At 57.3% G+C, this 16,022-nt stretch overlaps 1 protein-coding gene across 3 annotated transcripts in view; it reads left to right on the top strand.

Moving 5' to 3' along the window:
- The first annotated feature begins 938 nt into the window (after positions 1-938).
- Positions 939-16,022, top strand: part of SRCIN1 (SRC kinase signaling inhibitor 1) — a 64,215-nt gene continuing 49,131 nt past the window's right edge. For 2 of the 3 annotated variants that reach the window (XM_081271248.1, XM_081271249.1), the window contains exons 1-2: positions 939-1,148; positions 9,658-9,720. In XM_081271248.1, the coding sequence (XP_081127374.1) occupies positions 1,025-1,148; positions 9,658-9,720 (187 nt within the window). In that variant the 5' untranslated portion in view covers positions 939-1,024. The remainder of the gene's footprint in view (positions 1,149-9,657; positions 9,721-16,022) is intronic. The other variant, XM_081271250.1, reaches the window with a different exon arrangement.

Below are 16,022 nucleotides of genomic sequence, written 5' to 3'. Positions count from 1 at the left end.
TTTCTTTGTGTGTTTTCCCCTCGGCCGGGGGCGGGGGCGGCGGCCGGGCCCGGGAGGCGGCGGCCCGCGGGGCGAGGGATGCTCGGGACGCAGGTGTGTGTTGGGGGGCTGGGGACCGCCGCACGCCGGCCTTAGGAGAAGGACCCGGGCGCGAGAGTGCTGGGACCAGAGATGGGGTTAGGGATTGGGAAGACTGGAGACCGGGCGGGAGGGCTTCGCGGTACCCCGAGGGGGCCTGAGGGGGTTGAAATATAGAGGAGTATGTGTGGAGGGGGAGGGGTGGGAGAAGAAGAAGGGGGATGGATGGCGAGGAGAGTGGGGGGAGGGGAGTGGTCCATCGGAGGTGGAGGCAGAGGAGGCTACAGGGGGAGGGGATGGGGATGGAGAAGTGAGGAGCATCAAAGGCCTTCCCCTGCTCCAGCTCCCAGAATGGGGTACAGGCTGGGGATGGTGGTAATGGGCCCTTCACGTCAGCCCCCCAGGGAAGAAAGGGGCTGAGTGCGTTCTGGGGTTGGCTGTGTTGCCAGGATACAAGCCCGTATTCCACCCCCCACCTCCCTGCACCTCGAGGCCCTAGCCCTGGAGACCTCTGAGCCTCAGCAGCAGTTGCAGAAACTGGGGACCTGCTCCCTGCTCGACTGGCGGGTTGGGAGGGCCCACGAGAGGGAGGGGCTGGGGGAGGGGCTATTTGATCTTAAGCCCTCCCCCTGCAGAGGCCAGAGGGCAGGGGAGGGCGCCCCCAGCTGGGGAGGGCATCCAGGGTGAATGAAGAGATAGGGACTGGGGTGGGCCCAGGAACAGAGGGCGGGGCTGGGGCTAAGACGCGCAGTGGCCCCCCCCTTCTCTCCCACGCACCCCCCTGCTACGTCAGAAGCTCCCGGGCCAGCTCCTAGTCCTGTCGGTGGGGGCAGCAGGATGCTGGTGGCAGCAGAGGGGGCCGGCCGGGTGCCTCCGCAGCTAGGCTGGCAGGGCCCGGCGGGGCGTGTGCGGCTGCTGGTACGCGCCCCCAGCCCCACGCCTCCCCATGCAGCCCTGGCAGTGCCTCCGGCGCTTTGCCCTGGCCTGGTGGGAGAGGACCGCGGAGGGCAGTGCCCGCACTCCCCGGGAGGAGGCTGGACCAAGGGACGCTGGGGGCCGAGGGGAGCCAGGTGAGCCGGATCAGGGCTGTGGGCAAGGAGGGGGTCCTGGACCGTCTTTTCCAGCCTCTCTCCTCAAATTTTGCAGGACCTCGTAGGACCAGGAGGTCCTACAGCCCCCAACTTTGAGGGAAGTGAGGTCCTCGAGCTGGAGATTTCTGTCTGAAGCTCTTCAAAGAAGCTATAGGAGCTTCTGTCTGTTTGGGGGAAAAGGAAACAGATGAGGGTGGGGAGTGAAGGAAGCTGATCCGACTTGAGATTTGTGGGTCTGAATGTTCCTTTGGGTGGGGGTTGAGCACTCTAGGGGGGTTAGAATACCTTCTGGACTCTGGGAATCTTGGTGTGGGTGACCTTGAACCAACTGCTTTGCTGTCTAACTCTGTGCCTCAGTTTCTCTCATTCTCTTTGCTCCCCGGCTGGCTGGTCTTAAAAAATTGATGATGCATTTGATAGAGACTGTCACTGTGAAATGTAAGGCTCTGTCATCACAGGTGGCAGGGGGGCTGGCTGTGTTTTCTGGCGAGGTTGTGCATGTGTGTGTATGTGGGGTCAGTTATGATGTACGTGTTCAGGGTTTGGCTGGCTATGGTTGATGCTGGGGCCACTCTGGGCAAAGCATCACAGGAAGGAGAGTTTCAGGCAAGCAAGAGATGCTGGGACAGAGACCTAGCTGGTGGCCTGGTGTAGAAGCAAGGAATGGGGGTGAGGACTCTGGGATAAGGGGAGGGGGCTCCAAGAATAATATCCCCCCGGCTCCCCACCCAGACTGCCTGGCACCCAGGCACCATTGGCAGCAAGTGCAAAGGCTTTGCCCTGGCTTCCTGCCACCCTGCCTAGGGACAAGAGGGTCTTTGTCCAGTGCACCCCCCAAGTCCTGCTCCTTCCGCCTTTTCTGCCGTGGCTGATTCTCTGCGATGACCCTCAGGGCTCCGATGGAGATGCTGTGGGTCCCCCTTCTGGTTCCTGCTACCTGTGCTCTGGAGATCTTTCTGAAAGAAGCAACTGTGGTGTCAGACAGGGAAAGGAAAGGGGAGGGGTCCCTAGAATACGCCTTTTGGAGGCTTACCCCAATCCCAGAGGTTCACCCCAGCGCTCTACTTGCCTAATGCAAGGGCCTGGGGTCTTCATGGCCTGATTTCTGCAGAGCTTCAGGCTTCTCAAAGATGTCTAAGATATTTTTCAGAATGCAGGGCCTCTCTGGTGTTCTCTCTCCTCTCTTTCCCTGGCCAGGGACCCACCCTGGAAAGAGGGTTTAATTAGAACCATTGATTCCTTCTTTGGCTGCGGGCATTGATCTCAATGGTGTGGTCAGAGATGGGGGCGGGGGTGGCACCGCTGCTGTCTGCCCAGTGCCAACCTTGCTATTCTCTGCCAAAACCCCTGCCAGCGCTGGAAGTGCTGAGGGGGAAAAGGCTGGGTTCTTTGATGTACCTGGTCTGCTTAGCGCCCCCACTTCACCCCACCTGGGTTAGAAAGAAGGAAGACAGGGTTGAGGATCTGAATTGCTGGAACTGTGTTTAGGGTTAGAGAAAAGAAAGGTCATAGTGTCTTTCCTTCTGAGTAGTGGGCCTGGGGCACAGGCAGAGGCAGCTGTGTTGGGAGGGAGTCTTTCCAAGAGGGGTCCAGGCAGTGGAGGAAGCCTGTGGGTGCTGGGCAAGTACCAGGAGAAGGCTCCAGGGCTTGCCATAAAAGCTTCTCTTTCGAGGAATCCTAAGCACTTATCTCCTCCAAGCCCTGGCAAGGAGATCTGTTTTCTTCCTTTATTTGTGTCCGAAAGGCCCAGAGAGGGACAGAAACTGCCTTAGATGCCCAGCCGGCCCGGGTCTGGCCGCTGAGCCTGGCTTTCTGACCTGGGCACAAGGTGCAGAGCGTGAGGCTGCTGGCAGCCTATGATCTGGTTCCTAGCACTGGTGGGGGGTGGGGACAGGTTGCGCCCCCCAAACCCCAGCAGCCTGCCGTGGGTGGGCTGATGCAGGTGCCGGCTTCAATGAGGCACTCAGACGCTCTTTGAAGAATCCCTAGTTGGCTTCCCAGGGCCCATTCGAGCAAAGATAATAAAAACCTGGCCGTCAGCGGGTTTGAGGGCTGCACTGGCTTCCCCTTCTTTCATTCCAGGCTCTGAAAAGAGGAGATGAAGGCTTTGGATTTGGCTGCGAAGGCCCCCAGGGAGGGAAGGAGGGAAGGAGGCGGAGAGGAGGGAGGACTGATTTCCTGGCAGCCAAGGGAGTAGCTGGGGAAGTGGGCAGAGGGGCAGGGGCCTGGTCCCCAAATTCTGTCAGATAGCCTAGGCACTCACTGCCAGGGCTCCTGGACCCCATACCTGGGCTCTAGCATTGTCCTTCAGGTCCCCGGACATCCTTCTCTGATCTGCTGCCCCCCTCTACTCTCTGCCCCACCCCATCTTTCCCCACCCCTCCTCTCTCCTCCCTGCCACCCAGACTCCCCATGTTCTGCCTGGTCTCCCCTCCCTGCCCCTCGGTTTCTCCTGCTCTGTCCTTCATGCGCTCCCTTTCTCCCAGTTCTCAAGTCCCCCCTTCCTCCCTCTGGCTGTTCCCTCTCCCACTACCTGTCTTCCCTCCCTCTCCCTCCTGCTTTCGAGGACTGTCTGGAAGGTTGTGAAGCCAAGGGGGTGGTGTGCAAAGCAGCCACAGCGCAGCCTCCGAAGGGATGGCCTGGCTGGTCTGTCAGGTGCTATTGTTATCAGTGTCCAGGCAGAAGGGGGCCGCTGTGCACTTAGGGATGAGAGTGTGTGTGTGTGTGTGTGTGTGTACGCAGCAAGGGCACATCCCCTCCCCTCAGCACAGCGGGCACCTTGCCTTGACATTGGGCTCTTCCTCCCCTGCCTCAGATACTTCAGTCACCCTGAGGCTTCCCTCTCCAGAGCCCCAGCCCCTGGTTTCTGACCCTCTGGCCTCCCAGGGATCCAGGGATCGCTGCTGTCCTTGTACACTGTTCCCCACACACCCACCGGTCTGCCTCCAGGCTCAGAGGTGGGGAGGAGGGGCCCAAGAGGCCTCTCCACTCAGTCCCCCGTAGGGGTCTCGGCTAAGCCTGCCTGAGCCCCCTCCAGGCCCTGGGTCCCCTTCGACCTATTGGCCAATCTCAGAAAGAGCCCTAGACTAGATCAAGAAACCTAATTTTGATCCGTCCTTGGTACCCAAGTGTCTGTGTGACCTTGAGCAAGTCCCTTCCCACCGGGGACTCTTTCCTCACCTGTGAAATGAGGGGGCGTGGGCTGGATGATCTCCAAGGTCTCTTCTGACATTCCGGGCGATGTTGTGTCTCTCTTCTGGGTTATTTGCATATGCTTTGCATATATTAATAGTGCCTGCTTGAAGAAGGAGAGCACCACCCACACCGGCCTAGAGTCCCACCCACCATTCTGACTCCCCTTGCCCATTGGTCCAGGCTTCTTCGGCTCCAGTTTCCCGGAGGGTGGAAGCTGAGGCTGAGCATTCCCTGGGGAGGGGAGCTGGCCCCTGCATCCCAGCTTTGCTAGAGCTAAGGCCAAGGTATGGCTTTGGTGGAGGGAATCCCTGTCCTGCCCTAAAAAGTCCAAACAGGGAAGCATGGTCATATGCCTCTGGCCTTCCAGATGCCAGAAGCTTCCGTAGGTGCAAGAACTCCCACTCTGCTCCAGCTCCCATCCACAGTCCCTGATGAGTCTGGCCAGGTTGTGCCTCTGCCCAGGTCCCTGGGCTCCAGGTATGTGGGCTGAACATGGACCTTAGAGATGGTCATTAAGAAAGATTAGGTTAGGGCTGTAGCTCAGGGGTAGAGCGCTTACCTTGCAGGTGTGAGACCCTGGGTTCCATCCTCAGCACCACATACAAATAAATAAATAAAATGAAGGTATTGTGTTCATCTACAACTAAAAAAAAAAATTCAAAGAAAAATAAGAAAGAAAGAAAGACTAGGCCATTCACAGCCTCTCTGGGCCCTTCCTAGTTACTGTACCAAAGGCAGGTTCCCGGCCCCTCTGAGGGCCGCAGGCATCACCAGGGAGGGACAGCCTGCTAGCTCCAGGTTGGCTCCTACCTGTCAGCCCCGCCTGATCTTGTGGGGACTTTCCCCAGGGCTTCCTCTGCGGCTACCTGGTTTGTGCTCAATATCTGGCATTGGGCAGTGCCCTGGATCCCAGCCTTCAGTCCTGGCCTTGGTCCCTTTCACCCACATATCACCTGTCACCTGGGACAAGGCTGGAGTAAAGGTTGGCAGCCTGGAAAAGATAATGTGGCACCACCCGAATAATGATGAGACTCTCCGAAGACAGGAACAGAATGCCCTCCACCACCAAAGAGGACAACCAGTAGAAATGCAGCAAGAAAGATCAAGGTTAGACCTAATCTTAGGAAAGGACTGTCCCAGGAGACAAATGAGTTTCTGATCATAGAATTTTGTGACGGGTAAATGAAATAACATAAAAACACCCATTGCAGTGCCTGACGTAATAAATACTCAATAAATGATGTGTTCATGAACCCAGAGAAACCCCCTCGTTAAGTCTGAGTCTTCGGGTTTGACAGAGGCTGAGGAGGTGGAGGAATAATTCCTAGAAGATCTGTTTCTCCCCTACTTGAACTGCTGCTCCCCCTACCCCTCTTCAGGCCCCACACATGCACTAGGCTAATGGCCAGCCCCCTGGGACACCCTGCCCTCATCCTCTCTGCTGGGAGTGGGCAAACAGAAGGGTTTGGAGGCTGGAAATCTGCTCTTCTCTCCCTCCCCCTGTCTCTGCACAGGACAGCTTGAGAGGAAATAGGCCTTTGCTGCAGCAGGAAGAATCGGGGTTAGATAGGAAGAAAAACTTCCCATCTAGTTTCCATAAAGGGAGGCCCCTTTCAGGTGGGGAGCTCAGTGGTATTTTCATTTCACTGGTAGATCTATGCGCTCAGGTAGGCTGGTGTTGTGTCTAGGGCCAGAAGACTGATTAGCATGACCTTCCAGATAACCTTTGGCCATCCAGAGGGGTGTTACTATTGTGACTGGCAGAATATAGGGGCCTTGATGGAGAGGGGTCCTGAGTTGCTGGGGAAGAGGATGCAGAGGTGAAGAACTAGCTAGCATTGGCCCGGTGTCCAAGCTGCCTGTCTACCCTGCTGCTGGGTGACACTGGTGACTTCATTGCCCACCTCTGGTCTCCATTGTCCTTGGTATAAGTAGAAAGGATAGACCAGAAGGACTTGAAGCTCCTTCCAGTCGTCACAGAGTCTACCCACCTCCTTTCTCCTGAGATAATACATGACTTGCCACACAAAGTGTGGGAAGAACCTTTCCCCAGCTTTAGCTAAGCCAGGAGAAATGGAGATTTGGGCCAAGAGAATATGGGGGAGCCTGTGTGCGCGTGCGCACAACTCGGGTCTTATAACAGCCCCTTCTGTTCTGAAGACTCACCTTGCCTAATCTGTCCTTCAGTCTAGTGGACGGGTAAGGGAGTGGACAGAGGGTTCAACTGTCCCCTGAACCATAACCCCACAGTCTTCCTCCTCCTATATGAACTGGCTTTGCCACACTCCATTCCATCTAGAGACTAGAATCCAGTCCATGTTTTCCTTCTCTAGGCTGGTCCAGCTGGTGTCTCAGCTCCCCAACAATCTAACCCAGGTTCTTGGTACAGTCAGCCAGCCGGCTTGGTTGCCTGCATGTCCCGGCATGGAGTTTCTTTTTTTTTTTTTTTTTGGAGTTTCTTTTTTTTTAAATTAGTATATTTATTTTAATTAGGTATATATGACAGCAGAATTCATTTTGATTCATTTTATACAATTGCAGCACAACTTTTCATTTCTCTGATTGTACCTGTTGTAGTGTCACACTCTATGTGCAGTCATACATGTACCTAGGATAATAATGTCCATCTCATGTGGAGTTTCTTAAAACTGGAAAGGAGTTGGATTTTTTCCCCATGTTGCTACTCTCACCTCTGCAAACATCCTCATCTCTGTATGCTGGCTTCTTTCCATCCCAGCCACAGAGCATGATGAAATCCCAGACCCAGGAACATATCGGGGACCTCAGACTCCATCTACCAAGAGGCCTCTGGCCCAGAGACCCCTTAGAAAGGCCCCAGCTAGAGGTGTTGTGCTGAGTGGGGGGGGGTCAGGGGCCAGGGAGACAGGGAATTGCCCTGTGACCCCTCCATGCCCCTGGGTGCCTGATCATTGCAGATGCAGCTGGTATCCTTGGCACTGATAACAATAGCACCTGACAGACCAGCCAGGCCATCCCTTCGTAGGCTGCGCTGTGGCTGCTTTGCACACCACCCCCAGATACCTGCCTGAGGGAGAATGGCACTCCCAACTGGCTGGTTGTGACCATGCCGACACGTCCCTTTAGATGCATTCTGGGCCTGTCTGCCACCTCTCCTTGGCCCTCCATACTCTGTCCCCAGCCGGTGGCCATGTTGGCCTGAGGAGTCCCTAATTGTTGTCCCTAGTGGCATTATAAGTTGAAAGCTGGGGCTAAGAGGAAACGTGAGCACTACTGGGACTGATACAGACCCTCGCTCTGTAGACCTCCAGGTGTTCTGGCTTCTCCAGCCTGGGTGCTCTAGGATTTCTGGTTGGCAGAACAAGAAGGGGCCTTTGAGGGGCTTTCCACTGCTGCCTCTGTGATGGAGGAGGGAAGGGCAGGGCAGAAAAGGGTTTCTGGACAGACTGAAATCAACTGAAGATGAATGAAGCTCAGGAAGTCCTGGGCCCACTTCTGTGACCCTGACAGCTCATCATTCCCTTGGCCCATCTGGCCACCCCAGTTAGAATCATCTGCCTCCCTTTCCTAGGAAGAGGTAAAAAGAGACTGAAGAAAATCTCCTCTTCCACCTAATTGCCCTTAGGAGATAGTTCATGCTGAAGCATGCAATGGAAAGAGATTAGACTTTGGGTAGAACTTCCCAAAGGGCACTGAATGAGAGCCAAAGACTGATGGGAGGCAGGTTAGCTCTAGGCCAAGAGCTCAGACTCTGGAGTCAGATAGATCAAGGCTGGGATCCCAGCACCAGTACTCATTTGCTGTGTGGTTTGGGGCAAGTTGCTTCACCTGTGTGAGGCTCAGTTTCCTCATCTGTAACTCGAGGCTATTCCTAGTGCTGCATCCCTGAATTCAAAGAAGTATTATAGGCAGAGTTGCTGGCCCATTATAAACATTCAGTAAATAGTAATTTCCTGGTGTTCCTCCTCATCATCACTGTGAATGACTGAATGGGGGACCACCCTCCACAGAGGAAGGGGCTGTGTGAGGAAACCCTCTTGAGCTTGGCCCACCTAGGGCTGGACCTCTGGGGCTGCCACTCAGGCTGGTGAGAGGAAGGAAGAAAGATAGGTCTCGCAGTCTCCATGGTCCTCTGTGCCCCTGTGTCTCTCTGCTTCTCTCCCCTCCCAGCCTGGACCCCGTCCCCACCCAGGAAGCCCTCTGGGGCTGGAGACATCAGTGAGCATTCTTGATTTCTTCCCCAGTCAATGTCCCAACATCTGGGTATGACAGCTGTTTCTCCCTGGGATGTCCGCATGTTGGGTAATCGGTGGGAAAATTGGAACCATGAGATTGGCAGGGGGCTCTGGGAATGCTTGCAGCCAGACGTGATGTGCGTATGGATAAGTCTGAGCCAGCCAAGTGAGGGCTGTGAGGAGTGGGTCCCCAGGCCACAGTGTCCCCAGGCAGGAAGGTCTTAGTGCTGCCTGCCCAGGGTGAAGGCAGTAGAGAGGTGTTGCAGCCCCATGGAGACAGAGCAGATTTAGAGAGGACTTCCTGCAGGGTGAGGGAAAGGCAGGATGGACAACTGGGGGGACTCTTCAACCTGAAGGCGGTTGGAGGTTGGGCTTGGAGCAGGAGCTAGGGGAAGACTTCAGGCGGGTCTGGGCCAGGTGTGTTTTTCTGCCAGCCCATTGAAGTGTGAGTGTGTGAGCGCCTGTCAGCGTGTGGTGCCTGCCTCCTCCACGTGTGCCGAGGGGGACTTCCTCAGGGTTAGGGGTGAGTGGAGCAGACGGGGACCTCTGGGGCTGGAGAGAGGGTGGGCAGTAGGGCCACCCTGACAGGCTCTTCCAAAGCCAGAACTCACTGGCTTTCCAGGATGGGGTGACCTTCGATGGTGGAGGCAGATGGGCCTTCCAAGGTGCTATCACTTGGGATCTTGCATGGGCACCCCAGAAAAGTCTGCCCTGTTTCTGGGAGAAGAACCAGGCCTGGCTCATGGACTGTCTGTCCTGGGAACCCCATTCTGGGGACCCCATGTCTTCCGTGTTGTCTTGCTGTCTGTCCTCCTGTCTGTCTTCCACTGATGTCTCGGCCCCTCAGTCCCTGCTCTTCTTCCAAGACCCAGTCTCTATCCTGCTGCCCCCAAGGCCATGGTGACCCCAAAGGGACAGCTCCTACGGCTCTGCCTTGCTTTGTCCCTAGTCCCTCCAGGGCCTCTGGCCCTGCCTTACCACTTTGAGAGCCCTGCCCCTGCCCCTGTTCTCCCCAGCTGCTCTAGGGGCCTGTCTGGGCGCTCATTCACGACTCTCCTCCTTTCCTGTCCCTCACCCAGGGCTCCAGCGAGCGGCGGGAGGGAAGCCTCCAGGACTGTGTTCCCTCTGTTTAAAGTCTCCAGGTTAGTAAGCAGGAGGGAGCCCCGCGTCCTTAGTCCCTGGTGGGCTGAGGCCTTTGCCAGGGGAGGGGACAGCAGATACCCAGCTCTGGGGAGGGCGCCTTGCCTGGCAGAAATTGTGTCTATGTGTGCATGTGAGTGTGCCCGCGCGCGCCAGCACGTGGGCGTGTACATGTGTGTGCGGGCGGCATAGCCTCCTTGTAATGCAGGCTGGGATCGGGCTAGAGGCACTAGCTGGTCCTCCCAGGAGGGGTGGCCACCTGGGGAGAGGGATCCAGGCAAGAGGCCTCCATGGAGATGGAGGTGGGCGCCCTCCGACCTTGATGGGGGCTTGCCAGGCTCTGGCTGACCTGGGCTCAGAGGCCAGTGGTGACCAAGACAGAGACGGTCCTCATACCGTGCTTCCCGGGTGAGCACAGGTGACGCAGGGCTCAGCTGACTAAAGGGCACCTGTCACCTCCTGAGGGAGGTGACCGGATGTCCACTGTTGCCATATTGGTGCCTGCTCCTCCTGCTGGCAGCTCCTTTGTTTATGTCCCTGTAGAGTCTCCCCCAACCTGACGGTGTCCCTCTGGTTGTGACTCCGCCAAGCAAGCAGTGACTCCAAGTGGCTCCAAGTGCCTGGCGACCCTGGCATCTGCAGGCAGCACTGTTAGGCTACTGCGGAGGCTGCTTCCGAGGGCATCTAGCACCTAGGCTGGGGAGGGATATGGGGAGAGAGCCCCCACTGCCCGTGTGGGATCAACAGCACAGAGCAGAGTGAGTCAGTGATATTCACATCCCCACTGACGCCGCCGTCTCCCAGCTGTGTGGCCTCGGACCAGCCGCTTTCCCTCTCTGAGCCTCATTGTTCTTGCCTGTGGAACAGGGGGATTGTTGAGAAGAGTAAAGGAAAGCAGTGCTGGGCACCCGGCCTGCTGCAGGGCTGCCTGATGCTGGCTCCCTTCCTGTCCCCACCCTGCTCAGGTGGCCAGTCCGTGTCCTGGGCACTATCTGGGAGCTGCCGGCCCCCTCCTGCCTGGAGCGTCCTCAGGCCCCAGCCTCCAGCCCTCTGCCGCTCTGAGCTGAGATTCAGCCCCAACCCGGGAGGACAGCCTGGGGAGGCCGCCCTCCTTGCTACGGTGGCTGCAGCCGCCTTGATAGCTTTTTAATAACTTTGCTCTGAGACAATCTGCAGAGCGCTCTTAATTAAAATTACCGTTTTCCTAAAAGAGCAAGGACGCCGCTCCCTTCCCCGGTCCTGGACGCCGCGGGAGAGGGAGAGGGCGGAGCAGCCCTCCCCGCCCCTCCCGGACTCTGGGCCACCTGCCTTCCCCACACAAAGGCTCCGCCTACGGGGTGGGCTGCGGCAGGGAGCTGGGAGGAGGCCGGGCCTCCAGCAGAGGCCCATTCCCCTTCTCCTTCTCCCCGCTCTTCTGGGATACCTCGAGGACAGGGAGCCCAGGACCCTCCAGGCTGGTTGTGCATCTATAAAAAGGTGGAGCAATGCCAGCCTTGGCTTTGCCACCCAGAGTGGAACGAGATCTGGATGCATTCTGGAACCATCCGGGGGAGGATTGTTGGAGTGCCCAGTGGGGGTGCAGTGGTCTGGGGCAGAGGACGCCACCGCGCTGGACAGACCGTGGGCTCAGGCCCTCGCTGTTGACCTGCATTCAGAAGAGACCCGAGCTTCCTCTGTGGGCTGTGGGTGCTCCTTTAGTCATTTGGAGTTTTGGAAGAGTCACTGATCATCAGGAAAATGCTAACGCCCAGTCATGTGGAGCGCCGCCTGGGCCCTGGGCTGGGTTCGCCATCACAGCTGAACCATGGGCTCCAGGAGGTAGACTCTTTCACTGGGGAGGAGGCAGAGACACCCACGCAGAGGGCTAAGTCTAAGGCCAGACAGATACTGCCAGGCTCCAGGGCAGCTCATGCCCTATGCCCTCTCCTTCCATCCTGACTTCCTCCCAGAAGTCTTTCTTAGGTCTAGCCCCAGTCCCTCATGCTGCATACAAGATGCTTTTGCCTCACTTCTTTCTTCAAGTGAGGTTCCTCTGTGGTCCCTGCCACTAAGAGCTGGCTCAGGTTCAGGCCCACCTTCTCCTCCCAACCCTGTTCCTTCTGAGATGTCTTTACTGGACCAGGTCGGGCTTCAGCAGCTTTATTAGCCTTAGCCCTGTGGCTCCTCTTCCAGGACTATGCCCGTCCCACGTATTGCTCACATAGTCATTCAGCAAACAATTAGTCCACACCTACCGCGTGCCTGGCCATGTGGGAATCTGAGATCATGAAGCAGAGTTTAGCAGGGGGCACCCAGCTGCCTCCTTTATCCCCTCCTGTTTCTGCCCCGCCCTCAGTCACCTTCCCCATCACCTCTGGTCTCCCCTCTCTGAAGCCCCAGAGCTCTGTCTAATCTCTTCCTGTGATCTGCCTTGAACAGTCAGTTCTATATATAAGCAGCCTGCTAGTTTACCTTTTTTTTTTTTTTTTTTTGTATGGGGGATTGAACCCAGGGTGCTAACCACTGAGCCACTTCCCCAGGCCCTCCCCTTTTTAGTTGCAGTTGGACACAATACCTTTATGTTATTTATTTATTTTTATGTGGTGCCGAGGATGAACCCAGGGCCTTGCACATGCTAGGTGAGCGCTCTACCACTGAGCCTCAGTCCCAGCCCCCCCCCCAGCCCTTTTATTTTTTTATTTAGAGACAAGATCTCGTTGAGTTGCTGAGGTTGGCCTCGAACTGCAATCCTCGTGCCTCAGCCTCTCCAGCTGCCCACTGGTTTACTTTTGCTCTTGGAGGCAGCAAACACACTGCCTTGGAGGGCAGGACATGAGCAAGACAGTGGATGAGGACCACAGGGAACAGTGGGGACTGTGGCAAGGAGAGGTGCACGTGTGCTTCTTGTAGACACTAAAACCCAAAGAAACAACAACAATAACAAAACACCACCCAAACCAACAAGATGCCTGGGCCCCAAGGTGGCCACAGTGTGGCCATGGATCTTGTCCCCGCCACTGCCTGGCACATGGTGAATGTGTTCTGATTGTTAAATGACTACGTGACCGTAATGGCCAGGCACTGGGCTAGGAGATACCTGATCGACCTTATTTCCTGTGCATTATTTCCCCGTTTTGCCACTGAGGAAACAGATCAAATGTTCAAGGTCACACATGGGAGGTGGCAGACTTCGACTTGAGCCTCGGCTTGCTTTGTCCTTCTGCCTGCTGTTTGGTGATGGGTGTGTGTCCATGTGACACATGACATCTGTGTCTTCCCTAGGTGACAGGGAGCCCTTGGGTGGCCAGGGCCACTCAGCTGATGTGCACTGCTTGCCCTCGAGGTGGGAAGGTTGGGAGGTGAGGGCCAGGAGGCAGGAAGGGAGCAGGGGCCCTTCGCCTGAGTCCACCCCTCCTCCTCAGCCTCTGGTCCTGTACCAACAGCCTGGGGACAGCGTGGTGACAGGTGCCGAGCTGCAGAGATGACAGCGCTGCTGATTCCCCCATAATTACTGTCTGATGAGATGCCAGAATTAGCCACTGCGCAAGCATGGGGCGCAGACGAGGGGCACAGTGCAGGCAAGCGGCTGGGGGAGGGGAGCTTCTCCTTCCAAGCCCGGGGCCTTCTGTCAGTAGGGTAGCAGTGGGGAGAAGGAAGTAGGTTAGCAAGGAGGAAGTACTGTGTGGTTAATATGCATCAGTTCTTATGTGGTTGTGGCTTCTCCATCCTCATGGTGGCGGGGCCTGTCCCTGAGGTGGCTGGCTGTTGGACAGGTCATCCAGGGCCTCAGGCCACTGGCCAGAGAATTACAGACAGAGCAGCTACTCACTCAGACTTCCAGACTCATCTTTGGTGTCTGGATATTGGTTCTGCCTTGCTGGGGCTGTGAGGGGCATAGGGGACGAGAGTCGGTCCCTCTAGTCACATGAGCAAGCCCAGGTGCCGAGGCGGGGGTGGCAGATGGAAGAGCCTACAAGGAACTCTAAGTTTTAGCTGCTGTGATGGGGAAAGGCGTCCGTCTCAGGCAGGAGAATCAAGCTGGACACTGAGGTCCAAGGCTGGGGAGGCCTGAGGCAGGAGCCAGGGCCGGGAAGGCTGGTCTGGGAGCCGTGGAGCAGCTACCCGTGCCCTGGACGTGTTCCTGGCCACTGTGTGGGAGCAGAGGGTCTGGGAAAGGCAGTTTAGTAGAAAAAGCAGGAAGGAGTCATCTGCTGGGCTGCTGAGACCTTGTCCGGCCCATGGAGCAGCTCTGAAGGCCACCCAAAGAGAGGGGTGGTGACAACATGGGACTTGCCAATCAAAGCCAGGTAGAAGGTCGGGGCTCTGGAGGCCAAGACACAGGAGGGAGCTGGCTGCTGGGCACCTGCCCTCCCCCAGCATTGAGCCCCATCTCCCTAAAGAGGTTGGGTAGGGGCTGTGTGTCGCTGGGACAGGATGGTCCCTTCCCAGGACGTGGGACCGACAGGGACGTGAGAAGTCCTGTCCTTATAGCTAAGACAGACTCAGGGGCAGAACCGGCATCTTTCTCCGGGCCACGGGGTGTCGGGGAAGAAGACCACGGTTGAGGTCAGGCTCACTCACCCGCTCCAGCCTCAGACAAGCTGCCCTTCCTGAGCCTCAGTCTTCTCTTCTGTGCAATGGGAGGGCAGCCTCACCTGGCAGCCGAGAGCCCAGCGACTCCTGGCTGGGGCTTGTGGAGAGGTGTCAGTTCCCTGCTGGCATCCAGTGAGCCAGGGCAGGTTAGGCCCTAACCTCGAGGTGGCTGAGTCTGAGAGCACTGGGGGTCTCCAGTCTTCAGCAGAGAGCAGAGCACACCGTTTAGTCCTTGCCTTCCAGCCTGCGCTCCACCTTCCAATCTGCCACTATGTGGGGGGGGGGGGGTTCAGGTTAGATAACAGAGGGAACTTCCCTTGGTTTCTGATCTGGCCCAAATTCCCAGGTCTGCCTGGACCCAGTGGCCAGGTGGGAGACTTACCTCCTCCTTCTCCTGCCTTCTGGGAACTTGGGGCTCTCCTCCTCCCGTCCTCCAACGCCTCTCAGGATGCTAACCTTGGTGTCCCTTGGGACAGTACATAATGGGCTGCAGACTTGGCTGTTGGCCCTCAGCTGCTGGCAGGACAGGGGAGTGATGGACACGGGGGCAGCCCTGTCCTCAGCCTCAGCTGGAAGCTATAGAGGAGGAACCAGGGTGGGGGCACCTGGACCCAGAGGAGAATTTTGGCTTTGGCATTGCTTAAGCAGCCGTCAGAAGCAGGATGGCCTTGAAGTCCCGCGGCCCATCTGGGAGCATCCTGTGTTTCAGGACAGAATGGAAACGCTTCAGCAAGGGAGCCCGAACTTGGCCAAGTAGGTGAGGGCCCCAGGAAAGCACCTCCGTGACATCCCCACTGTCCTCCACCCAAGCTGGACACGAGAGGGAGCCCCAGCTGGGCTGCAACCTCTCTGGGGGACTTGGGTGCACTTGGTGTGTGTGCCTGGACAAGGTGCCCTGTTGGCCCAGGTGACTCCTGTCACCTGAAGTCTAAGATGGCCTCAGAGCGGTGGGGGAGGGTGATGATCCCCGTCCTGGCTGGGCCCTGGTGTGTCCCTCTGCGTGTTGATGGAGGATGCAGGGCAGGCGGCTTGGTTGGTGGGCGCGTGCCGTGGGCATGGCTCTGACAGCAGCTGAGCAGCAGACGTGCTGCCCGGGCCACTGCGCCCAGAAGCCCCAGGCATCTGTGGCTCAGGCAGCTGAGGGAGCTCTCCGGGGCTCCCAGGACAGGGACAGGGCTTTCCAGGGAGGGCTGAGCCCCATGGAGGATGAGGTCTCTTTGAGGTGGACTTTGAGGGGTCTGCAAGGCTTGGTCCCCTGCCCGATATTTACGAGGCCCTTGAACACAGCGTGGACCCCACCCCACCCCAGATGGAGTGACAGATGTGGCTTCTCCCCCTGGAGACGTGCAGCTCTCAAGGTGTAAGTGAAGCTCTTTGGCTCACACCTGCTCTTCCAGGTGCAGCCCCTGGGGCCAGAGAGCCCCTTGGGGGAGAGGGCATTGTGGTGTCCTCCATGCAAGCTGGGAGGACAGGCCCCTCCCTCCCTCCCGCTGCCTCTCCAAGATGCGGAGCCTACAGGACACCTTCCCTGGGCGGTGAGCAGTGGAGACGCCAGGCAGAAGTCAGCTTGTTAACACAGCGCCGTGTGGGCACTGCCAGGGCTGTTCCCAGCGTTTCCAACTCCGGCTTCAGACTGAGGGTGACATGCTCCTTTCCACATCTCCACCCCCTCTTTTTCCAGGGAAGCCAATTAGCCAAATCTTCATTAGACGCTAAAATGCAAAAGCCCACA

The sequence above is a fragment of the Spermophilus citellus genome (genome assembly GCF_964194105.1).
Source record: "Spermophilus citellus genome assembly, chromosome: 17".
NCBI classification, from domain to species: domain Eukaryota; kingdom Metazoa; phylum Chordata; class Mammalia; order Rodentia; family Sciuridae; genus Spermophilus; species Spermophilus citellus.
The sequence above is the reverse complement of the archived record's forward strand: the minus strand, read 5'-3'. Positions and strand labels throughout refer to the sequence as shown.